Source organism: Oenanthe melanoleuca, chromosome 12 (genome assembly GCF_029582105.1).
Source record: "Oenanthe melanoleuca isolate GR-GAL-2019-014 chromosome 12, OMel1.0, whole genome shotgun sequence".
Taxonomy (NCBI): Eukaryota; Metazoa; Chordata; class Aves; order Passeriformes; family Muscicapidae; genus Oenanthe; species Oenanthe melanoleuca.
Window position 1 is genome coordinate 16,493,647 of NC_079346.1, and position 24,898 is coordinate 16,518,544.

Here is a 24,898-nt window from a genome sequence, read left to right on the forward strand (position 1 = left end):
AGTCTGCTCAATTACAATCGACAATGTACATTTTGTAACAATTTACTCTGGAAGTTTGCATTTGCTGTTACATTCACAGGAGATAACACAGAGTCCCTTCGGGCAGAACTGCTGCATTTGACCCCTAATTGTGTAACCATTTGGCCACCATAGCCTTAAATAATAATGCAGACTGTAACAAAGACATCCAGTGGTTAGGATGACTTTGTTCTAATTGTTTGGCACAGGCTTTTAAGCAGTAACTCATTCGTGGGATTAATAGGAACAAACCCAACTCAGTTCAGGGATGATGTGTGCTACAGGATGAGGTATTTTGTATTTGCCATCTTCATCTATGTCTTTGAGGCCTGACATGACACAGCAGTTGTTTGGCTTCTCTGGGAGTTTCAGCTGGGGGCTGGATGAGCTGCAGAGGCCCCTCCCAGCCTCACCAAGTCAGTGATTCTGCAAGGTGTAGAATTGAGCATGGTTTCATTGAGCAGGAAAAAGCAGCTCTGGTGAGCTCAGCTTTCAGCCAAGGGGAAACCCTGGTTGCCATCCCCACAGGCAAGGAAGCAGATGGGTGGCTGCTGCTGAGGAATGTGATAATCCTGTGTAGAACATGCCTAGTGGCTTTCCTTTGCTCAATGCTTCATTGTTCAGTCTTGTGCCTGTGCTTGATGCCAGAGTAAATTGCTTTTCTCAGTTAATATGAGGTATAGCTTATCTGTAACATGGTGGGGAAATGCAAACTGGGTATGGAAAAGCTGCTATGGTGGGAATTCATACATGATAGGATCTTTTTAATCCTGAGAAAAGTTCCAGCAGAAGGTAAAAAGGGAAGAATTGCTGAAGGTCAGCACAATTTTAAAATGATCCTGACAAGGTCGGTCAGTGTAAATGTCTTAAATAATTATGGTGGTTCTGTAAGTATATTTCTTTCTGCCTTATCTCTTTAGAAGTACAGCCTCATTTTTCCTTAGGAATATGAGCAGACAATGCCTTCAATTCTAAAAGCTGTGGTTTAATTTCACAATAACACGATGTTACAGTGATTCCTGCCAGCCAAATTGTAGGGCTTTGGAGATCTGTATGGTGTGTGGAGCCTGGGCTGTATTAAAGTCCAGAGTTGGGAGAAAACTCAATGAGAATGTGAATGTACATGTTTGGGTGTTGTCTGTTAGAGGGGGTGGATGGGAAGGGATGAAGAGCCAGGAGGGAACAGTTAGGAGTTTTCCTACCAGTTTTTTCCACAGATAACTCTTCTGTTTATATGAAGTTTAGCAATAATCCACTTCTCCTTTTTTCCAAGTTGCCATGCACACACCCTTTAGATGAAGCCAGGAGGTTTTCTTTTTAAAACAACTTTTTATAACTGGATTTCTCCAACAGTTTAGAATTCCTTATGGAACTGTTTTTGTCCAAACTCTTAACAGTTTGGCCTGTTCACCCAAATAGGTTAAATGTCTTTTATCTCTCTCTAAACTCAAATTGTTTAGAGAAATTAAGTGGTGAGAAGGGTTGAAAAGTGATAGCAGATCACTGCCTTTTGGGATATCTGAGGTACTGTGACTCATATCTTTGCTAGGACAGCTCTAAGCTTGCCCCTCACAGCAGGCTCACAGCCAGATACTGCTTTACCACAGCTTCTGCTCACTGGGTTGTTCCTAAGGAATTATCTTAATGTTTATTTTGGTTTTGAGGAAGGAAAGAGCTTTTACATGCACTTTCCAGTACTACTTTCTAATCCTAAAGACCAGGAAATGTTGATTGGTGGTTGTTTTTGGGTCTTGGTTGTTTTTTTTTTTTTTTTTTTTTTTTTTTAGGGTTGCTTTGTTTATTTGCATATTTATTTATTTTACATGGACAAGTCACATGTTTTTTGTCACATCAACATCTGCAGCTTGTCTTGTCCAGGGCCTGGTGAACAGTCCCGGGTTGTGACCATGCAGGTACACACAGACTTGGAAAGCTTTGCTGCTTTGCTGCTTTGTGCATCCTTCCTTGGTGCATTTCAATAGGAACATGGCAGTTTTCCAGATGCTACAAGGGACTTGAAACCTGTTACTGAGAGGAGCAGTTGGCAGCTTGTGTTTCACTGAAATGACCTGGCCCTGCCTGGTGCAGCTGCTGCTCAGAGAGGAGGAGGCTGAGCCCAGGCTGGGGGAGGAAGGAGCTTTGGCCCTTGGGAGATGCTGGATTATTATCCCAGTTCTTCCTGCATAGGCATTTCTAGGAAAGTTCTCTTACAAAGCAAGAGGCAAGCCAGAAGCTTGCTGAGGACACTGGAGTGTTTTTGCTGTAGGGCAGGTCCCAGCCTTTTTGGGCATGACCAGAGAACAGAATGTCTCCCAATTTTCCAAAGGCTTCTTTCTCACTCTCGTGCAGTCTCTTGTTCTGCTGGTTCCTGGATCCAGGCTCCTTCTTTACCAAGTCCCTGTTGAGAATTGGAAAGAGCTCTCCCATCTAAAAACACACACCTGTGGGCTCATTTTAGTAACACTCACACTTCCCTTTTGAGACTAAGGCTCAGCTGATGATCTGCAGCCCAGTGTGACAGTGCACACTTTCAAAGGGTCAGGCAGCAGCTCTTCCTCCAATCTTTGGTGCTGAATCCTAGGAATGAGATGCTCCTTCATCTTCACTATGACCAAGACTCCAGTCATTCTGCATACATTTAAATATCCTTCTATTGCCTAGGATGCATTCCTCAACAGTACTACCTTACTCTTTTAAGGGGAAGTATAAGATGTAAGTTCTAGTATTTTTTTGTTTTGGCATCTCAGTAATGACATTTTCAGCAGATTAATGAAATTGAGTACCTCAGGTGACCAATCCTCAGCAAGAAATTCAAAGCCCTTTAGTGAACTGCCACCTCTTAAGTTACTTCTAGAAGGGTTTTTAAAATCACCATAAACTGTTTACTAATATCAACAATATGAAAATTCTGGAAGTCAGACAAGGAAGTGGTACAGTACAAAAGAAACAAGTGTGTTTAGAAGGCTTTCATATGAATGCAGTGATGCCAAACACCTCAGCACATTCAGCATCATAAATTCAGCTGCAGTCACAGTAAAATGGATAATAGAGAGAAATTCCCATTCCATCCACAGCAGTTTCATACAGGATGAAATTCATAACCAGAAGCAGTCATAAGCCATTGAGTGGGTTTGCACAATCACACTCTCATCAAAATTGCTTTTAGCTACATTTAGATAGCACTGAAATAATTACAACAAAGAAACCTTAGTTGTGCTGTAGTGCAACCCAAGATTATCACTGAAAAGGATGATTCAAAGTTCACATTTACATTGGCAATAATGATTCAGTTGAGAAAGGACAGGTATCTTTGCTCTTGGCTAGCTGGAGTCTGTTCCTTGGTCTTCTGGCTCAGGAGGATACAATTCATCCAAAATCAGCTCTGCAACAAAAAATAATATTTTCAGAGAATGAATTTTTTTCCCAGCTTCATACAGTATAATTACAGCTGGTATCTGCACTTTAGAACACACTGATAGTAGAAGACTACAGCAAATACAATTTTTGAAGGTTGCAAACAGTTCTCTAGGTTTGTGTTTTGTCACACAGTCTTCTCCCCCTCTTTAATGCCTTTTTTAGGGACACCTTCCACTATCCCAGGTTGCTCCAAGCCCCCATCCAGCCTGGGCTTGGACACTTTCAAGGAGCCAGGGCCTCACCACCCTCACAGGGAATTCCTTCCTAATATCTAATCTAAACTGCTTCCAGAGGTCTGAGCAACAACCTGCTCTGGTACTTGTTAAAAGAGAAAAGTGACAAAAGTGGAATTTTTGTTTCTGCAACATGGAAAAAAGCCAGCATTTGACTGATTTATTTTTTTACCTTCAGAGGCACTCAGTTTTTCAGTCTTTTTGAGAATGGCTCTTACACTTGGCATGGCTTGGTCATATTGATGGAGAACTTCCAAACAGTGTTCATGGAACAGTTTATCTTTCTGAGACAAGCTGTGCAACAATAAAACAGCATCCCGTAAAAACTGAATAACTTGTTCCTTATGTGCACACAAGCTAGTCTCAGATCTAATCTTCATCCACTGTCTGTGCAACATCACAATTAATGCCTTAACCACCTGCAAGAGGAAAAATAGTGCCTCAGTACACAAAGCAAAAATACAGGAGCAGAAAATTGATTTCCATATGAACTTTACTGCTTAATCTCTTCAAACTTTGAAATTTCAGGATAGTTTCTAGCAAGCCAAAGCAAGCTTCCTATAGAAGGTGGCATCCTCTAAAGTACAGGACACTTCTGTTTCTCTACAGCAAAAAAATAAGAGGCAAAAAGCAATTTCAGCATTGAGTACTTGGAAGTTCTCAGCAGGTTAACTGGGGGGAGTGTGGTGAACGTACCTCGAGGTTGCACTGACAGTCTGTGCCAGGAAATAAAACTGCTGGTCTGGAGCACCACATGCAGCGTGTCAGGAGCCTGACTGTCTGTTAAAACACAGCCTGTGTTAGAGTGAGGGCTAAGTTATCATAATTCAGTGCTAGTTTCAAATATTCTTGGGGTATTTCTTTCTCTTAACAGCTGAAGTCTTTTACTCTCAAAGTTGTACAAGTTTGTTTTTTTTCCCTGTAAAACTTACAGACAGAATTTGCCTTGCATAGAAACCTTCTCAACTTTCTGATGAGTGAGGCTGACAAGGTCAGTGGCCTTTAATTCACTGCATACAAATAATGTGTTTACACTTAATATAACAGTGCAGGTGGGGGTAATGGAAAGGGTTCAGAATTCTTCAAACTGAGGGAATTAGATCAAATTAAGTCACTTCTGTCTGTACAAACAACACAAGTTAGGTTTAAAAGCTTTCTGTCTATATATAACCATGACTTAAACAGCAAGTTAGCATTTCCATTGAATACAAGGAATATGAATCCTAAATCACTACAGAATGCCTTTTAAATGTAATAAACACAATCAAAATGAAACACAAAACTTGCTTCTTTTTACTCTTGTATTGCTCTAAAGCAAAATAAAGCTTAGTGCTGAACATCTGCAGCCATCCTAGGATCTTCCTTGGTTTTTTCAGTGATTTAAAAGACTATTATGACCAATGCTCGCTTCAAGGATAGCTACTGATTCAGTTTCAAGCAGGTCCTTTCAAAAATCATTGTACTCCCTTACTGCAAGCCCATACTTGCAGTTTTGTATACCAGCTAGAGAAAGAACTTGTTTTCAAACAATTTGTGCACTGTCCTGCTCCTCCCACTCCCCCAGCTGGAAGGAAGAGGAAAGAGCACATGAACACTCAGCTGTGGTTACCTCTTGCTCCAGCTGAAGCCAAAGCATTTCAGGTGCTGATTTATCTGGTCTGGATGTTATGTACATGTAGAGTGCAAGGAGAAGGCAGGTGTCTGAAAGAGAGAGAACTTTGTTCTTTTTCTAACCAGCCACTTGTTCATGATGAAAATTAATTCTATCGGGCAAGAAAACATTTTGAGTTCTATCTTAGGACTTGTAGCACAGGCTCAGCTCCTTGTTTTACTTCTCACATCTTCAGCAGTGCTGAGGAAATTAGTATCCCTAAACTTAATATTTGCCTTTTTGGTAATCCTGTCCTGGTTCATTCATAAGAAACAGAACAGAGATCATTTGTCATGCAGAGTACTGGAATGTCTAAACGGTGCCATGAGTGCAGGTAAATTTATCTTCAGAACTCCTCAAAAGCCCATTTTTCCTCATCAACCTTAAATACACAATCTAGAAAGTGATTTTAAAATGGCTGTCAAAAGCACTGCTTGTAGACAGATGCCACAAGATAAATACTCTCCAAATCACAAGTAGAAAACAAGTTTTCATGTAACATAGCAGTCTTTTTGCCTTCTGGGGCTCCAGCACCTTGGAGCAAGGCCTGTTTGCATTACTTTTAGTCATGGTAACAGTCCTCTGTGTCCTTGAGTCTTTTACCTGAATGAGAACAGAGCTGAGCAACCAACAGGTGGTGCTGAGCAAGAGCACACAGGAGTCTCACAGTCAGCAGCACAGCAGGCAGAGGAGTCTCGGGGCGCAGACAGCGCTGCAGCACCTGGCTACTCAGTAAGTGCTGGAAACTTCAAAACAAAACTTAGTTAGAAAAGGGAAGTATAGTTACAAACTGAAAATACAGTATTTTTTGTAGACAGCATCATAATTTGTGCCTTTCTAGCTATTCAGAACATACCAATCTCAAGTTATCTGTCATAAATACAAAGTATGTTAAAAATACATTGTTACTTTGGCAGTCACTCTGTAGTTCACACTGGCAGTTTTACCCGCCAGAATGAGATCTTGTGCTTTCCTTCCTTATGCACCTCCCAGCAATCACAAAAACTCCAAAATGAATGTTACAAAGCTTCTTCACTTGCAATGAGGCGAGACCACCTGCTTAGTATGAACATCACCAGCAAACCTTGTCATTGATCAGGGATGACTATTACACTCATTAACAGAAAAGGTAGTAGAAAGATCCTCAGCTGCTTCTCACATGTGATCTGAGAAGTGATTTCTCTCATACATAGCACAACTTCTACTGGAAGCTGCCCAAATGAGCTTCAACAGAGAATGAAAACAGCTAAACAGCAGACTCTGAGATAATTTAAAAGCTATTACTGACTTACTTTATTAACAAGTCCATAGTTGAATTTTCAGCTAATTTCACCAAAACCTTTAGGCTTTGGCTCAGGATATTGTCAGTCTGGGAGCCCCTTGCAGCAGAAAAAGCTAAAATCTGAAGCAGCTTTTTAAACAAAGAATGCTGAGCTCCATCAGTATTGGAATGATCCTGTGGAGCAAGCAGCCCTCCTTGTGTTCTGCTCTCTTCTTTTTTGTCACACTGATTGTCACACAACCCATTTTTGTCCATCTTGGAAACCTGTTCATCTCCTGCAGCAGAACTTTTGTCCATTTCAGCAGACAGCAATGTGTGGACAACATCCCAGCTGTAGAACACCAAATAATAAAGGATCCCCAGTGATACAAGAGTAGTTTCTTCAAGGGATGACCTGAAGTCTTCCTTGCTTGACACCGTGTTTGTGCTGGCTCTGGAGGCAGCAGCTGGATGTGTCCCACAGGCTCCATTCCCTGGCGTGTCCCCGAGCTGCTCTGCTTGGCAAAAGGCCCCAATGTGGTGCTCCACCAAGGGCAGCAGATGGACAGCACCTTGGATCCTGCTCTGTGTGAGGGGCAGGAACCTTCCCTGGCCTGCTGGGCTTCCCTCAGATAATCCTTCATCTAGAGCAATCAAGTTCAGTCCTGTTATTGCCAGTTTTTGAGCTTCTTGCAGGGATACAAGAGAAGCCATTCCTTCTTGAGTTGTCCTGCTGCTGGGGAGTTGTGTAGCCTTCCTGCCCAAATAAAAGGGAAATGCTTTTCACAAGAAAAGGGAGAGAACAGAGTTGAGATCTGAGTTATCCATATTATGAATTGAATAATAGAAAGGCCAGAGTACTAAGAGATGTCTGTTTCCAAAAAAGGAAAAAAAGGGGGGAAAAATCATCCTAGTCCCTGATGCCTGCATGGAAGAGCCATTTCAAAGCTTTCTAGGTTTTATTAATAATAAAATAACTTATCTGAAAAGGAAAGGTATTTCAGAACCTAGAGTCTAATTCTGTAAAGTAAAAAACTTGTAATTCATATCCAATCTTCATATTTAAAATGCTTTACCATGAAATATATCTTGGAAAGTTGCACACAAATTGTACATTACAAATTGATCACAGTTTCTGTTTTGAAGACATAAAACCAACTTTTAATCACATCTTCAGCATTTTCTTCCCCTTTAAGTCATGATCATATTTCTGGACTTCCCCCATTGCAATGCAAGCTGCTAAACTCCCAGGTTTAAGTCTGTGCCTTCCCCTAACAGATAATTAACCTAATTTATTTTTTAGTGATGTTCCAGTGTTTAGTATCTGTGATAATCAAAGATATAGAATGATGTTTCAAATTTTGCAGTAAATGGCCTAAACAGAGCATGATTTAACACAAGGAATGAGCTGTCCTGCATGACCAAGTGTTTCTTAGTACAGAGAATGCCACTCTGCTGAGCATGGCAGATACAGTTTAACAAAGAAAATAAAACTTACGTATCCAAAGAGTTGGGTGGCAACACAGCTCCAGGTAGGGGCTCAGAGTTGCTGCTGAGAAGGTGGCACAGTCCTAGAAATGACCCGGGGACAATGGGCTGCTTCATCAGTGCATTCAGCAAGATAGAACCTGGAAGGATGCAGAATTTTCTTTGGAGGAGATTTGCCATCATCAACAAAAAAATCAGTATTTCAGAAGATTAGCCTTATTTAGAGGGCTCACAACTTCAGAATGGAAGATTATGAATCTTCTTTCTTAACAGGAGGATGATTTTCAGGAAAATGAATTTAAGATATTTAAATATAAACCAAGTTATATTTAGAGGTATTTTAATTATGATTCCATATTACCAAAATAGCTTGAGCCACGTGATCACATATCCCAGCTGTTCTGGTGATTTGCCCTCCATTTTCTACTCCAGACATTGAAATTATGTGATGCAATTTCACTGCCAACTGTAACCAAGACAGTAACTAAAGAATTCTTGGAGGTAACTGTTTAAAATGCTTTATAGTGTTGTTGTGTTATTTTTAAAGGTACATTTTCCCTGGTTTTATTTCTGCATTACCAGAATAATACCTTGTGTATTTTGTTTGGGGACAGAGTTGCAGGAACTGTTTTTTCCTGTTGCTTTTTGCTGCTTCAGGGATGAGACTTCAGGATGAGTTATCTTCCTATCTGAAACAAACAGACTGGGAGAACACAGATCTGCACCCATCCTGTACACACAGCCTCAGAGTTAGATAATCTTTTAATCATCTCTGTATGTCATAATTACCAAGGAAACTAAGGCCAAAAGCCTTGTAGAGTTCAAAAAAAAGTAAACAAATGTATTTTTTCAAACAAATAGGCATATTGAGTGTTGTTACCATAACAAACAATAGCAATACCAGTGCTTTCAGGCTACTGCATTTTTCTTTCTGCTGGAGTTCCCACTGCCCATATTTTTAAAATAACAGTGTAATTGACAGCAACATCTCAGATTTTTCATGACTCTTCAAGTAAGGATTAGTTGATGATATCCACATATCTTCAATTTATTATTTCCCATTGCTATAAAAAAGCACTAATTTTGTTTCATATTATAGCAATCTTCAATTATATAGAAATATTAATTTCCTAAACTCTACTCAGTGAATTTCAAGATACAATTTTGTGAGAATTACTACATATAAAAGAGGAAATGAGTACATTGTTTCGGTTGCTTCTTTCAATATGGCTAAATAGGTACCCTCTAAAATCCAATCCTCAAAATAGTAAAACAAGAATTCAAAACATGAATTAGCTGACTAGCAGGCCAAGAAATAGGCAAATTATTTCCTATTATTTATGCAATGAGAAAAGCCAGATGAACAATTTGGATGTTTTAGTTCATCACCCAATAAAGTTTTTTATTGCAGCTGCTGGCCACTTCATCATTGACACTTTGGCATCCGGTACTAAAGTAGGAATTAAAATTATATTCATGCAAATTTCAGTCATGGCTTTTTAACTCCTGTTGGTATAAAGTGGAAAAACAAATTAAGCAAAACCAAAATAAAACAAATAACTGTGATCTGACCGTTTTTTGTGACTGGTCAGTCACAAATCCTTCTCTAATGTAGAATGTTCACATGCAGCTAAAAATGCTGCAAGCTGTATGTGGGTTTACCTTCTTTGATTGAAACAGTCAGGGCCATCAAATTTCCTGAAGAACACGATGGCCTTGTGGACATTTCAGCATTGAAGGATTCCTTTGTAGGAAAAGATCTTCTTCCTGGCTGTGGAGAACATCCTTCTGATTTCACTTGTATAAGATTCTTTTTAGGGCTAAGATAAAAAGATAAATCAGTATTTCTTAGTAATTATTTTATTAAACAATAATCTGTTTTCTTTGCACTGATTTTTAAAGGTACTTCACTTATAAACTCTTTGAACTTCTGTCACAGGTAAAAGGAAGGCCCTTTTTTGAGCAAATTCCATAGATGTTATCAGACTTTACTGTTGTGTTTTTAAAAGACAACAGAGCTAAGAGTTACATGAAGAAAGAAAACCTCTTCAATAGTTCAAGCACATGTACTGCAAATATGAACACAAATTCCTTTTCCAACCTCCCCTACCTTGTTGCTGGAACTGCCTGAGAAAGGTGTTTATTTCTTTCACAGTTCTGAAGACGTGTTCTTAATTCATTCATTTCTGCATCCTTGAACTGCAGCTCGGAGTGCAAGGACTGTAACTGAAAGAGGAGTTCAGGACAGTTTTACTGTTACCAGTTTAGAAGTGGTGCAACTGCAGAGCAACTGAGTTACCATGAGAGCTCCTGATCTACTACTCCTGATCCATCTACTTACTGTGAACTCGGCACAAGATCTCAATTTTTGGGAACCTTAGTCCAATTAACACTGAGAACCATGTGCCAGGAGTTCAGGCAAGAAGCTTCTGTGAGTGGCTAAGACAGAGCAAGTGCCACACAGAGCATGGCTCCAGTGAGGCTGCAACTGCACAGCCAACTAGACAAAAACAGCCACTGTCCTCTTCAGGGCTTGCAGAGATGACTGCAACAGGAATTGCAATCTGATCAGAGCCACAAAGCATGTTCTGGCACATTCTCCCACTCTAAAATACATTCTAATAGCAATGTTCTTGGGATGGCTTCAAAAAAACTAAGTAAATGAAAACCTCTACCACCTGAATTTCACTCCTTTATTTTGGCAGGGGAAAACCCTCAATGAGTTCTTACAAATGTTTTCTTCTAGGTAAGAAAATAAAAGCAAGCATTGTGGAAATCTCACACAAATGTTCCTCCTTTGACTAAATGGTCTGTCACATCATTAAGTTATAAATGAGCTTTTGCATGTGGTCTGCAGGTAACTGACATATTTACAAACCTTTTTGGAGAACTCTTTTTCTTTCTCACTTAAAATCTGAATTTTTTGCTGTTCCAGTAGCAGGTATGATTTTTTCTGTTCCTCCATAGCACACTCCATCTGCTGCATTGAGTCACGCAGAATTTTAATTTCTCCATTTTTAGTGAGAATTTCATCCTGCATTTCTTTCAGCTGCAAACAGAGGAATTCCATTAAAGGATGGATATAGCCAAAAGTAAGTATTTGCATCAGTATGTGGTTGAAAATTAGGTGTATTTGTAATTTCAAGGGAGAAAAATGCTCCTGGTAACCCAGCTCAGGATTCTACACATGTTGCCCCTAATCTTTCTCTGATTGAATTAGGCTCAGCTACTGTTTTCTTTAACATAATTAAAAATTACAATAATTTAAAAAGACCATCATTCTCTTTCCCCTTCTCTGCAGTGTTTTGGGTTTTGTTTTGTTTTGTTTTTTAAATTGTTCTAGTCACACACACATCAATAATTTATTCATTGTTTGGATTATATCAGTGATAATTTAATTATACTGCTATATCCATCAGGACAGCCAACAAGCACTCTAAGACAAGGCACCACTCCCAGACATCATCTTCATGACATTTTTCTCTAATACTTCTGAGCAGCCACCACCACTCAGAGACAAGACTTTGGAGGGATAATAAAGAAGCTACTCAGAAAAGCAAGAAGAGAAGATCAGAAAGACAATTCTCTACAACTGTAAAATTATGATTTAATATGGTATCTAATATGGAGATTCCCTGCTAAAGGTGGATATAATAGAGCTGGGAAAGATACAGAGAAGGGAGAAAGGGAAACAGAGTATCTTTCCATAAATGATCACCAGAAGGCGAAGTAACTGTGTCACTTAAACGTCAGGTCCCTTTCTCAAATCTTTTAAGTTGAACAAAACATATCTGGCTGACAGAGCAGAGAAATTGTTTGATAGGGAATAAATAAAACTGAAAAATTAGCATTTGCTAATCTGAAATGACCAAGAAATAAAATATTGCTCTCAGTCTTTAGTATTACCAGAGCTGTTTCTAGCATAATGATTTTAACACAGCCCTGGATTACAAAGATTATTGATCACCTTGATTAGAATTAAATGCTTGGGACTGGATTTATCCCACCTTTCAGTTATTCCTATCAAAAATGTGATATTTAGAGGAGAGGGAAGGATATTTCCAACCTTCTGTTTGACTTCTTCATGCTGTGCCTGCAGCACTTCAAACTGGAATGCATCTCTCATCAGACCATCTTCTGTTCTGCTTCCTGCTGCAGGGAAAAGCCAAAATCTGAAGCACAGATGATGAATGTACATCACTGGTGACTCAACACCAATGTTTTGTTATCTGTCATTGCATACATCTGAATATCTTAGTATTTTACTGTCATTGCAAACAGGTAAACTGCCTCATCAAACCACCTCAGGAACTCTGCTAGTGCTTGTGCATCAATTCTTATAACAGGACCCCTGCCCCTTCAAATTCCTAATCACAGGATGGTTTGGGTTGAAAGGAGCCTTAAAGATCGTCTCATATCTTAAACCAGCTAGATGACCCACAGCAAAAGCAAGCATTTCTTCTGAGATAACTTTAGTTAATGCACAAACAAGGGTTCACTGAAAGCTTGTTCACCTGGTGAGATATCAGGGTTGCTAAAAAATACTTAGATTATTCAAGCTCTTAAACTTCATTATGAAGAAACCTCTGCTTTTTTTCTTTCAAAGTAAACCCGAAAGTCAGCTGTTATACAAGGTATGCTATGCATTTATTAGTAGAAATTAAGAGGGGGAAAAATCTGAAAGCCAACATGCTACCAGAATATGATACCTAAAGAATGTTGAAAGTTTAGAAAACTCGTGTTTTTTTTGTTTTTTTTTTTTTTATTTGGCAGGTTTGACATGCAGCACCCTTTTCCCAGGCTGGCATTACCCCACACACACCAGGCACGGATTCCTGGTGCCGTGAGACAAATGCAATGCAATACTGGGAATGTTTCTCTCGTTATTCCTCTGAATCCCAACCATCCCTCGGACACCGGGACTCGTGGGATGCTGGTGGCCAGGGGAACAGGCAGCAGCAATTCCCTGAAGGGAACTTTCGAGAGAGATGGAGCAAGTCTGTTTACAAGAGCCTGTAGTGACGGGATAAGAGGGAGCGGCTTCACGCTGACGGAGATTTAGGTTAGATACTAGGAAGGAATTCTTCCCTGTGAGGGAGGTGAGGCCCTGACACAGAGTGCCCGGAGAAGCTGTAGCTGCCCCTGGACCCCTGGCAGTGTCCAAAGCCAGGTTGGATGGAGCTTGAAGAAATCTGGGATAGTGGAAGGTGTCCCTGCCCATGGCAGAGGGTGGCAATCGATGGGCTGGATTTAAGGTCCCTCGCAATCCAGGCCATTCTGTAATTCCTAAAGGGACACCAAACCCTTTCGCACAGCGGGGCACTGAGGGACAGCCGCCAGGACACCGACCTTGCCGCCCGGCCCGGGGCAGCTCCGGAGCTCCCCACGCGTGTCCCGCGGGCGGATCCTGCGACAGCGCCTGCGAAGCCAGGATGTCGATCTGCTCCAAGTCGTCCGCCGTGAACTCATCACTATCCCCGAAGGGGTCCACGATGCCGGTCACGGCGCTCTTGGGGCGCTTGTGCGGGGGAAGGCCGCTCCGGAGCGCGGGCGGGGCGGCCGCAGCCGCGCTGTCTCCGCAGAGCGCGGGGCCGCTCCGCTTGCGCGGCACGGGCAGCGCCGCCATGCCGCACCGGGACCCGCGGGCCCACACGCCGCGGGGCCGCCCCGGCCTCGCCCCCCGCGCGCGCCGCGCCGCCCGCCAATCAGCGCCGGGCAGCGCTCCCCGTACAGCCAATGGAGAGAGGGCGGCTGCAGAGCCGGCTGTAAGCGCCCCCGCCATTGGCCGCGCTCGGCCGGCACGCAAGCGCCTCGCTGATTGGGTGGGAGGGAGGCGGGAAGGCTGGTCCCCTCAGCGACGTGAGGGGAAGGCGGAGACGTCAGGCTTCGAGCGTTGACGTCAGACTTCGAGCTGTGACGTCACGGTGATGATTGTCCCGCTGATGTCACACCTGGCTTCATCCTGGGCACGATGGCGTCACACCACAGCTGGAGGGCGGCTGTGACCCGTCCTGTGCGGCCGTGCAGGCACGACCGCCCTTGATGAACCGGGCCCTCTAAAAGGGTCAGGGAAGTGCAGTGTTTGCAAAAATCCTGTGCTAAACCCCCACTGCTAAATTACTGCATTAACTTGCTTTTGTCATTATATTTTGCCTGTTTTTAATAGCGGACTGAAAAACAGTTTCCAGCTCTGTATAACAGGTGGGTGTGAGATCATAGCTACGTTTGTAAACCTTTTAAGAACACACTATACCATAGTCTGGCAGCACATTTTTAAAACAGGGTTACTGATTATTTTTATGTCTATCAACCAGGTTACAAATCCCTTGATGGTCTTTTAAGTGAAAACCACCATGTTAGTGTGACATATTTCCAATCCTGTCAGAGAAATCTGATTTCTCTTGTTCATTTCGCTATTACATGCAGAAAAATCAGATTATCATAGATAACTGCATGAGCAGCCAGTGACCAGGCAGAGAGGCCCAAAATGGCCATGGGATCACTGCTCCCTGCTCTTCTCAGGTGGCAGCAGGTGATCCCAATGGAAGCAGCAGCTGAGAGCAGCTCAGGTGCACACAAAAGGGGCAGTCTCAAAGGGAAGCTGTACTTGTGTCACTTTAGTTTTGAGGTGCCCTTTGAAGGTTTTAGTTTTGTTTCTCCAAGAAGTTTGTTTTATTAATTATGTACCAAACTGGGGAAATTGTGGGTTTGATGCTCCAAACAGTAAATGTACCATTATTTATGCTTGGAATTATTGCTTTTCTCTCTCTAGTGGGAAAGGCAACATAATATTTGTCTTTGTAGTCCAGCCATAAAGAAAATTTATTTCTTGTTTTTAACAACTGTTTTATTTCTTCATGTTTAGAGAGAGATGCTTTGAGGAGATGGAGTAAAACCGAAATTGCTTGTTTAGTTTTAAACCTCTTCTGGCAATTTCTAGTGCTCAGTTTCCACTGCTTATATTTGTAGACAAATGTATTGAAAGCTTAATTTAATTAATTTAAAAGGACCTTGATCCAGACATTACTTGTTCTTAATTCTGGATTTTTGTTTTTTTTGTTGTTTTTTATTGTTTGTTTGTTTGTGTCTTTTTTCGGGGGGAGAGATTGCCTAATAAATTAATAATATTGTGCTAGTATTACTATTTTTTATTATATCTACTTTTAAATTATACTGGCTGAGTGATATACATTCAGTTTTACTTTCTCCTCTTCTAGCTGAAGTTGAGGAAAAATAGAATGGTGGAACACCTGCACATACTTTATTTTTAACAAGATAAACCAAGATACTGACTCTGTTTTCCTCTATTCCAGGTGTTCCTGCTAAAGAGAAAATGACTTGCAGAGGATCAGAATAATAACAAAGTAAGTCTGAGATGTAGAATTAGCTTTAAATACAGCTGCCTTTTGGGCAGAGGGATGAAAGTCAAACAGTTACATATCTATTTCTCATCTTTCTGTGTCTTGCTTACACTGAGTCTTAAATCTGAAACTCCCTGAGGAGAACACAAGAAACCAAAGCATGACTTTAGCCCTACCTGACAACTGTGACATCTTTAGATTGTTATAGCCAGAATTTCTTGTTTCATTTGAATATTCCACTTAGGACTAATAGATCCAGGTGTCAGTCCAAGCAGTTTTAGCATTACCATTTGGCTCTTGCAATACTTTTAGCTGTCTTTCATTTGCTTTCCACTGTTACCATTGCTTTAGTTTCTCACATGCAAGTTAATGTCCCTTAATGTCTCCCTTGGCTGTATCAGTATCTTGTCTTACTGACTTAAGAGTAAAATCACTGGGGTAATTGGGAATTCGTGCATTTATTCATTTGAGTGCACACACTATGGAAGGGGGAAGCTCTTTATCATAATTAAGCATTAAGTTTAATAACTTCTGCATGGATTTGGACAATTCTTAGTGCTGTTAATGGTATGTTTATTCTAAAAGCTAGCAAGAATTCCATAACTCCAATGCAAGTGTTCTTTCTTTGTCCCTTATTTCAATGAAGCTGGACATTAATGTGTTTTGTGTTCTGATTCTCAAAACACTGAATAAATCAAAACTGAAGGGGATGACTGAATCAGTCCAGCTACCAGCAGAGATTACTTTTTTAGCTTGATTCCTAAAGTATGAGGTACTGAAATGCAAATGGAACTTCAGTGAAAATTTGTTGTAACAAAATAGCATCTTGGTCCAGACCTGAGCGTTGGTTAGGAGAGGAATGGTCGGGGTTTTGGGCACATGTCGAGTTTCGTCATTTGCTGGTAGAGGGAAAGGAAATCCCACACTACCTCGGAGCTGTGTGTCAGAGATGGAGGGGGGTTTTAGTGTGTGCTGGTCCTGAGAAAGGAGAGGAAAAAGGGAACGAGCAGGATAGCGGCGATGTCTGCCTGGAACCCCGCTGGCCGTGGAGCTGCGGTGGGATGAGCGGAGCCGGGCTGGGCTGGGCTTGAGGCGGGGGCAGAGCCGGGCGGGGAGCGCGGCCGCGCGTTTCACCCGTTATTTCCGTTGGGTCAATGAGCGCCGGGGCGGCGGGGCCGCGGCCGCCCGGGGGCACCGAGCGCTGCCCGGCGGGGCGGGCTGTCCGTGTGTCGGGCTGTCCGTGCGGTCCCGCCCCGCCGCCAGCACAACAAACCCGCCCCGTCCCGCCCGCGCCGTGCGGCCAACGCGGGGGCCGGGCCGGGCCGGGCGGCGCTGGCAGCGGGGCTGGGGCGGACATGAGGACCGAGATCTCCACGGCGGCCGCCTTCGTGACCCGCCTCCTGCGGGCCGCCGGCGGGGTCGGCGAGGAGCAGCTGCGGTGCTTCCGCGAGTGCCTGCAGGAGGCGATGCGCGGTGAGTGCCGGGGGGCATCCCTTCCTTCCATCCCTCCCCTGCATCCCCTCCATCCCTCCCGCATCCCGCGGGGTCCGGCGGAGCGCAGCCCCGTGCAGAAGCTCCTCTTTGTTCCCTTCCGCAGAGCACTACAAGCACCACTGGTTCCCCCTGGTGCCCTCCAAGGGCTCCGGCTACCGCTGCATCAGGATCAACCATAAGATGGACCCCTTGATAGGAAAGGCGGCGGGGATGATCGGACTGAGCCACGAGAGGCTCTTCCAGCTCTTACCCAGCGAATTAACCCTGTGGGTCGACCCCTTTGAAGTGTCCTATCGCATAGGTGAGGATGGGTCTATCTGTGTGCTGTACGAAAGCCCCCAGCCTGGGGGAAAGGCGGCCAAACAGCTGGAGAGCAGGACCAGCTGCAAGGAGGAGTGGAGAACTGGCAGATCCAGCCCTTCCAAGAGTTACAACATGATGACGGTTTCCAGTTAAAAACAACTCTTCCCTGTACGATGTTGTATGTATCCCAACCTCGTGGCGAAGTTAGATGTAACTGAGCTCTTTTGTTTTTTAGTTATTTTCTTCACCCTTTAGTCATTAAAGTCGTGGTAGTACTGCCAAGTTCTTTGTGGCCAAGGGCTAAATGTATAAAGCAGTTCTTTACACTGCATGTTCCTTTCTGGGTTGTGTCCTGTAAATGCACTGTACAGTCGGTGGATTGTTTTACACATTTATATTTTCAAGAAAATTTGCCTATTTGTAATAAAAAGCAATATTGTAGCATTCTTTATGATGGGTTTTAGTCAAAATTGGTACTTGCTGAAAAAAAAAATAAATCTGCAATTTGCAGAACAATAACACAAAGGAGGGAGGGGGTAGGAAACAGATCTGAAAAACTGAACATAAATCTTTCCAGTGATTTGTCTGCACAGATTTCTCTCAGGGTCATTCAAGTTTGACTGTGAGGCACAAATCACAGAAAAAAACTCTTTATTTTTCCTTTTTCAAAGCATGCATTTTTTTGAGGACTGGGTTCCTTCACACCCCAATATTTTAGCAAAAAGAAGTGGGGAATTAGTTGTCTTGTTATTCCTAGTTATGGGAGCAGAAAAATAAATACTTGCTTAAAATGCTTCTGACTTGTTTTGGTTCTTGGTTTTGTCCCCCCTCCCCAGGCTTTTAACATTGCTCCGAAAGCTTATTCTATCCATTTGTAATAATTGCAGAAAACTTTGTAGTTAAAGAGGTATAGCATTGAACATCAATCTTTGTTTCACATCACAACAAAACACTCAGTTTTGGGAAAGCTTGCTGTCTGCCTGTCTTCAGTTGAATAATCTGTGTAGAGCTAGGTGGGTTTTTGGTACTGAATGGAAGGAAAGGTACTCTTCCAATATTTGACCTATTAAAAAAAAAATGCTTGAGTTTATAAGGAAATGGACTTTGGGTTTAAAACTGCAACTTTACACCATGTAGGAAGCTCGAGTGAAAATGACCATCAATACTGTAACTACCTTGGCTTTTCTGGAAGGTAAATCCTTCTGTTTCTGGCTTTGAGTTTCTTATTTTTGTCAGGGTCTCTAATACCAGGTGGGTACAAGTTTTATTGAAGGTATTAAATACAGTAGATTTGATGTAATAACAAAACTTTGTGTTGCTGCTTTCTGTGGATACCAGAAAAGGATTTAATTTGCAGATATTGTGATTTCTATTCTAAGAAGTGCTGGTTTCTAAGTCAGCCATAGAAGGCTGCCTGGCATTGCTGATTTCTGTAGCCTGGTGTTGGAGCACTTGATGAAAGGGAGCTTTGTCTGGTGTGAGTATGTCAGCAAAAAAACCCTCCTTGTGCTATGTCAATAACATGGTAGAACATACAGTGAGGGAAGGGGCAAGTCTGGGCAAACTGGAAAGGGCAGAACTCCAGCTCACAAAGAGGTTTTTTCTTTGTTTGCCTTAGAAAAAGCTGTGGCTTGCTTCTTGCTGTTTGCTTATTATCTTGGAGGCAGGTTTTTCTAGTGGTATTTGTTTAATCTGGAAGAAATGCATAGTGCAATTTTCTTAGTAATTAAAACTCTGTAAAAATTGATTGTGTGTTTCTAGTCTATCACTCCAGTAATTTTCTGGGTTACTTTAACAAATGAGTGTTAAAGATCTGGGGGCAAATTGCCTTTTTATTAGATAAGATTGGAAATCGGTTCTCATGACATTGTTTTATCCTCTTGAGGAGGCAGTAATACTTTCCTTTTCCTCTCTGATGAATATTCAGCATGGGTAATCCTATTTCCTTGGGACCTCTAAGGGATGTATTTGACACATTTGTCAGTAATTGAACAGAATAACTTTAAATCTGTTAAGGGTGAGGTGTCGTCTTTGATTAAACTTCATTTGAAAGGTAATTGGCCTTGCTGCGCATTATATTAACAGCCCACTGGAAAAGATAGGTGTGAAGTCTTCAGCTTAACAGGAGGTTTTCCATAGCAGGAAACACTTGAAGTGGAGTTGAGGATGGCTTGGGTGACAGGATATGATTTCCAGTGCTGGGTGTGGTTTGAGGTGAAGGAGGGTACAGCAGGTCCTTCAGATGTTCTGTTCTTGCCTGGTGTCTGTCCATGTCAAAGCAGAGAAGAGCCTGGGTTAATCCAGCTATGATGGATTCTGCTGCTTTTATTAATCCTCTCCTAAGCAATGGGATAGATGTTATATAACACCACATCTCCAGTATCCTATGCTCTCTGTAGGTTTGATGTCTATCATTGAATGAGCAATTTAATGTAAGTTAAGTTTCATATATTTAAGCTATTGGCATAGAGTTGAAGTCACTCTGCAGACAAACAGGTGGGGGTCACCAGGGAGTTGAATAAAACCCACTGAAGCAAAGAAAACACTTAAGCTGTGAGTAAATACTCTGTGATATCTGTGCCATCTAGAACTGCATTCCATTGCTTTAAAAAAATATAAAAGATGTACTGACAGCACAAAAGCTGTTCTGAGGGAATAGAGTGCTTTAGTAAGCCAGGGAGGCAGTTATTTGGAGGAGGTAAAGAAAATCAGGTTTGTGTTTTCCCTGGAAGGAGAAAAGATTTGTGTTCTGCTGTTGCAACAAACGAGGCAAAATTTTAACATCTTTGAAACTTGTCACACAAGACTGACCACATCTCATCATTCATAGCTTAGAACAGACTGCTTTGGATTCTACAGGAAGGATTATTGTATGCTGGCCTGCTTGAAGGAGTAAAAACAGCTGGAGAATAGTCAGTACATGCTTGTTTGGATGAGGATGAGTTAACTGTTGGATAACTAAAGCTGAAATAGAGGGGAAAAAGAACATGCATATGCCTGTTTCTCCAAAATATTGCCTTGCTGCCAAATTAATTACATAACATTTGTCTAAGTGGCAAAATCCACCTGAGACAGAAGGTTCTGCTAGTTAATATAGCCTTGACCACTTTTGTATTGCAACTGTTGTGTATCACCCTACTGACTCATTAGTTGGACCTAAGAGCACAGAAATGAATAGTTTTGCTATGAGAACTTCAAGAGATAAGGGGATCGTCTGTACTTGTTTCAGATTCTATTACCTTTAGAGCTAGGTAAATTAAAATATGAAATTTGGGATGTTTAGTTTCTAACCATTGGTGTCCTTATTTCCTTATCCTCAAGATGAAAGGCTTTTCAGTGTGTAGCACTTTATATTGCCATCAAATTAAGCCTGTTTTTCGTATTTAAAGGATTAAAAAGATTAAGCTTTTAAAGTTTGAGCATAAATAATTTTCTTTTAACTGGGATTTACATAAATGCTTGCTGCCAATACTTGTTCTGTTTTTAATATGTGCCTGAGAATGTGCTCCCAGGGAATGAATGCAGTGAACCAACTGATCAGGATCGCTCTGTTCCCACTATGATTTGCTGTTCACCAGCACTGACAGTTCTGTGAGCTTCACTTAACTGAGAACAATGCAGAAGTCCTGACAGAATTGCTAAAAGCATGAGGTCTTTCACTTAACTCATTTTTAAATTCCTGTAACATGTTCTTCACTGTTATTTTGTCTAGAATGCCATGTGCTTTAGGTGAAGTGCCTAGTAAAAAACCTAAATAATGAGTTTGTGATTGCTCACACAAAGGACAAATCCCAGGTTTGTTTAGTAGCTTTCTGTCCAGCATTAATGATATTGTTCTCCTTTGAATTTTACTGTTATTATGAAGTAAATTATTACCTGATAAATTAACTTCCTTTTTACATTTAATCCATGATTAAAAGTCTTGTAAGTCTCCTGCAATTATTAGTTGTTATTTTTTTTACATTGGGACACTCTAGAGAAATTTTCTATTTGTTCCCACATGCACTGGAAATAGATTTTGGCGTCCCACTGATATCCTAAGGCAGATCTTTTGGGCATTTTCTAGGATTTTTGGTTATGTTTTTCCATATGAAATCCTAAACTTTATTATTTCTATATTATGTGATCTAGCATATTTCCATGATTTTGTTATCCTCATGCAGTATAAAGTTGCCTACATTACCAAATACAGCTAGGAAGTGTTTACTGAGCACTTCCAGCTTTTTGCTGATCCCTTCAGTAATTTTAAATTTATCAGTTATTTTAAATTTATCATGGTTCCAGAGTCACTCTAGGTAATATATATGCTATAGGAGTAATAGGCATATTTATTTTCATGGTTTTCTTGCGGGGGAGTGAATTTATTCCAGTAATAACAAGTCATGTTTTGTTTTCTATTAGAAGGCTATGTACAATTTTCACTGAGAAGTAAACTGCTGATTTTTAGCTTGTAATTTGGGTAACTTCGGTGGGCAATGTATTTTGAGGTGAAATTGCATGGAAGGATCTTTCATCTGTTTGGGAGACTCAGTTGATGCCTGTTTGCAATCAGCAGGACTATCAAAGTCTAGAAAGTGTCAGGGGACAATGTGAGGGCAAATTAAATTGTGATTTGTGACCACCTTGGTGTTATCATTGCTTTAAACTACTGGGCTCTGGATTGTTGATGGTGATATTTGCATAGCCTCATTAGCTGTTATGTAATATCAGTTGTTTTTCACAGTAATTCTTAAAAATCCAAATAAATAAAAGCTGGAAAAGACTATAAGTGTCAGTTCAGTTAAACTAAACAGCAAATCAGTCTTAAGTCACTTAAAGACAAAGCTGCAAATATCTCTCTTGATGAAAAAGCTTCAAAACAGAGTAGGGAGAAGAAATATTAAATCACCAAAATGTTTGATAATATTTCAAGCAAACCTCTAGTGCTAAATAAATACACATCTTAGAGAAATAAGTTTGTAATCCTAGACATATACCAAGTATGAAAGTTCATCTTTGAAATAAAACACATTTTTAAAAGAAAAATGCATATATAAGAGTAAATTCAGTCTTTGTAGATGCTATGATGCAGCACATTTCAATATGACCTTTTCAGAGGATAAATCCTTATCAACTTTTATTTGTAGTTGAGTAGTAGTGAGTACAGTGAACTTGATAAAGCAGTTTTTAGTGTAGAGATGTTGTCCCTGCAGGATATTTGGGATGAGGCAAGAGCCCAGTCATGCAAACTGGGCTTAAATTGATCATTTCAATGATCAGTTAGTGACTTTGGCCTCAGATGACTGATATTACTTGTGTAACTCCCAGAATTTTCTGCTATGTGCATGGAAAAGTGAACAAACCCACAAGAAACTGAGGAAAAAGGTAGGTTCTATCAGAAAATACTTCATGATCTGTCTGGGCCCTGATTCCTGCAGCATTTCTGGGTGGTCAGAAAAGAATGCTGCATAGAAACAAGATTGTTGTATCCTCAAGCTACTGAACTTATTTCACTTCACACTGAAACTTTCTTTTCTCCACTGAGACTCGGAGGGGGGGAAGGAACTTGCCTGTTATTTATAAATATTTACAAATACTTATAAATTACATTACCTACAAGACCTAAACTTTATTTTGCATGCTGCATATAAGTGATTGCAATAGTAATGAGAATTCCTAGTGTTCTGCATTTTTCTGTGAAGTTCTGCTTTAATAACTGTACATATCTATGATATGAATGTGCAGTTGACACTTTGCACTAGTCCCCTAAATATTATTTATACAGCATCATTAGCATCAAAACAACTTTCTGTGAATGTTTCTGTTGCAATTGGCAACCTGAGGGTTAAATTTGCATAAAGGCACGTGTAGGAGTGATGGAAAAGAACATAAACTACTACAGTGCTTTGGATTTTACATATTCTTGGAATGGATCACTACAAAAGCTGACCCCTTAGACATGCCTTATCTCACTGTGAATTTGAATTATCAAGAATAAATGGGAACAGAATTTTAATGTGTATGATGAGATAATGTTTTGTTTAGGGCTCAAAATAATGCATTACTCATATAAATCCTTTCTTCTGGGAAGTGTGCTGGGTTTTACTGTATATACCAGAGGTCACATTTCTCCTGACGGCATATTAAGGGATGGTGCAAGAGTTTTGGAAATCAATTTTTCCTGTGGATAGGAAAAAGATCTACAAATGTGTTGGGAGAAGGTTGTTGTCTTCTTCTTGCCTCACAGTGTGATAGACTGATACTGAAACCATTGGGTATTTTAATGTGGCTTGTGAGCTAATTCTTGAAGTGGTTGTCATGTGCATGCTAAGTCATCAATTAAGAGTAATTAAATATGTACTTGAATTTAGTGGAAGTGCTGAACCTTTGATGTGGAATTAGGTATTTTCATGGATGGAGGTTTTGCTGAACAACATTAATTTATGCAACACTTGATTTTTGTCATTAGTCTTTCACTGATGTTTAGCTAATGTCTCTGACAGGCCTCTTTCAATGACTCAATGCTATGCTTTTTAAGTTGTTGCTTCTGCAGGAGTCAGTGGAATTCCTCCTGTGTTTAGCATTAAAAGCCTTTTGGCTCAGGCTGGATGAACACTTGAGGCACTTACACTGTTTAATTGAGCCGTGTTAGATTCATGGAGCTGTTTCCAATTGCTGAAGGATCAAATGAAGATTTAATTGTAGCTGAAACCTGAGCTCTTCTGTGAGTCACCTCAGCAGAAAAGAAAATAATTTGTCTATGTTGTGTCACAACTGTATGTGTGCACCATATGGCTTGATGGTGTATTCAGGGAGGCTGTGTGTGTGAGTTCTAAAATATTTCCTTTTCTTTCCACAAACCTTTAATATTGATTCTTTTTCTAAATGTATTCTAAAATAGTGAACATCCCCAAAGGGCTTCATTTTAGCTGTGGGGGGGCTGACTCAGTTTGAGACTAGAAATCAGCAGAAAAGCACACACCAGTGCTTGTTGTCCTTTCCCCTTCCCTGCTTCCCTTTCAGAATCTTTCACATAATCTTCTCTCATTAAATTTGTTAAATATTTGCATCAACATGAAATGAAGTTAATGTTTGTTTGCTGGCAGACAGCACATCTTGACAATGAATTGGGACAGTAACAAGCACTGGATAAAGAGGGAAGGTGAATCCAGGGCTTCCATGAGGCATGTCTTTCCATTCTTATTACAGCTCCTGTTTTTGTACCAGACTGGCCAGTGCAACACGATATTGCAATGAGCCTTTTGTAGTCTGTTCTAACTGGCAGCAGTATTTTAAATGGCCTGTGGTTGGGAATAGTGAGATCTGGTATCAGTTTGTTAACTGTGTAGGGGCAAACAATTATGCTTTTTGGAAAAACTTACCTGTAACATATTCAGCAAATCAGACAGGATATTAAATGCTATTGGCATCTTTTTTTTCATATACCTTCTGCTAATCAGTTTTAGAATACCTACAATTTTGCAGCAGCTTTTTTGCTTTGGTGGTTACTTCAATATTTCTGAAGATTGGGTTTTTTTTCAGGGATGACAGTGCTGGCTTATTGTTCTTTTTGTAACCTCTCTCCTGGTGTGGGTAACTGCTTGTAAACTAAATATTTAACATGTTGCTGTGATGAATTATTTCTGCTGCTTCAGGCACATAATTAAACAAATTAAAGGTGGAGCTCCATTTT

General features: G+C 40.8%; 2 protein-coding genes across 3 annotated transcripts; one reads left to right on the plus strand and one right to left on the minus strand.

The window, feature by feature from the left end:
- Positions 1-2,886: 2,886 nt before the first annotated feature.
- On the minus strand, positions 2,887-13,734 carry ATRIP (ATR interacting protein). Of its 2 annotated transcripts, none has more exons than XM_056501392.1 (13): positions 13,418-13,734; positions 12,135-12,217; positions 10,947-11,117; positions 10,179-10,294; positions 9,731-9,888; positions 8,659-8,757; positions 8,079-8,208; positions 6,612-7,337; positions 5,923-6,065; positions 5,278-5,369; positions 4,365-4,448; positions 3,841-4,087; positions 2,887-3,400 (listed from the first exon to the last, which is right to left on the minus strand). In XM_056501392.1, the coding sequence occupies exons 1-13, from the start codon at positions 13,692-13,694 to the stop codon at positions 3,339-3,341; spliced, it is 2,388 nt and encodes a 795-aa protein (XP_056357367.1). In that variant the 5' UTR covers positions 13,695-13,734; the 3' UTR covers positions 2,887-3,338. The 2 variants fall into 2 exon arrangements, with proteins under 2 accessions (XP_056357367.1, XP_056357366.1); XM_056501391.1 differs by having other exon boundaries at positions 12,135-12,220.
- Positions 13,735-15,942: 2,208 nt separating this feature from the next.
- On the plus strand, positions 15,943-18,973 carry LOC130258227 (protein BTG1-like). The gene is made up of 2 exons (XM_056501407.1): positions 15,943-16,902; positions 17,027-18,973. The coding sequence occupies exons 1-2, from the start codon at positions 16,584-16,586 to the stop codon at positions 17,377-17,379; spliced, it is 672 nt and encodes a 223-aa protein (XP_056357382.1). The 5' UTR covers positions 15,943-16,583; the 3' UTR covers positions 17,380-18,973.
- The last annotated feature ends 5,925 nt before the right edge of the window (positions 18,974-24,898 follow it).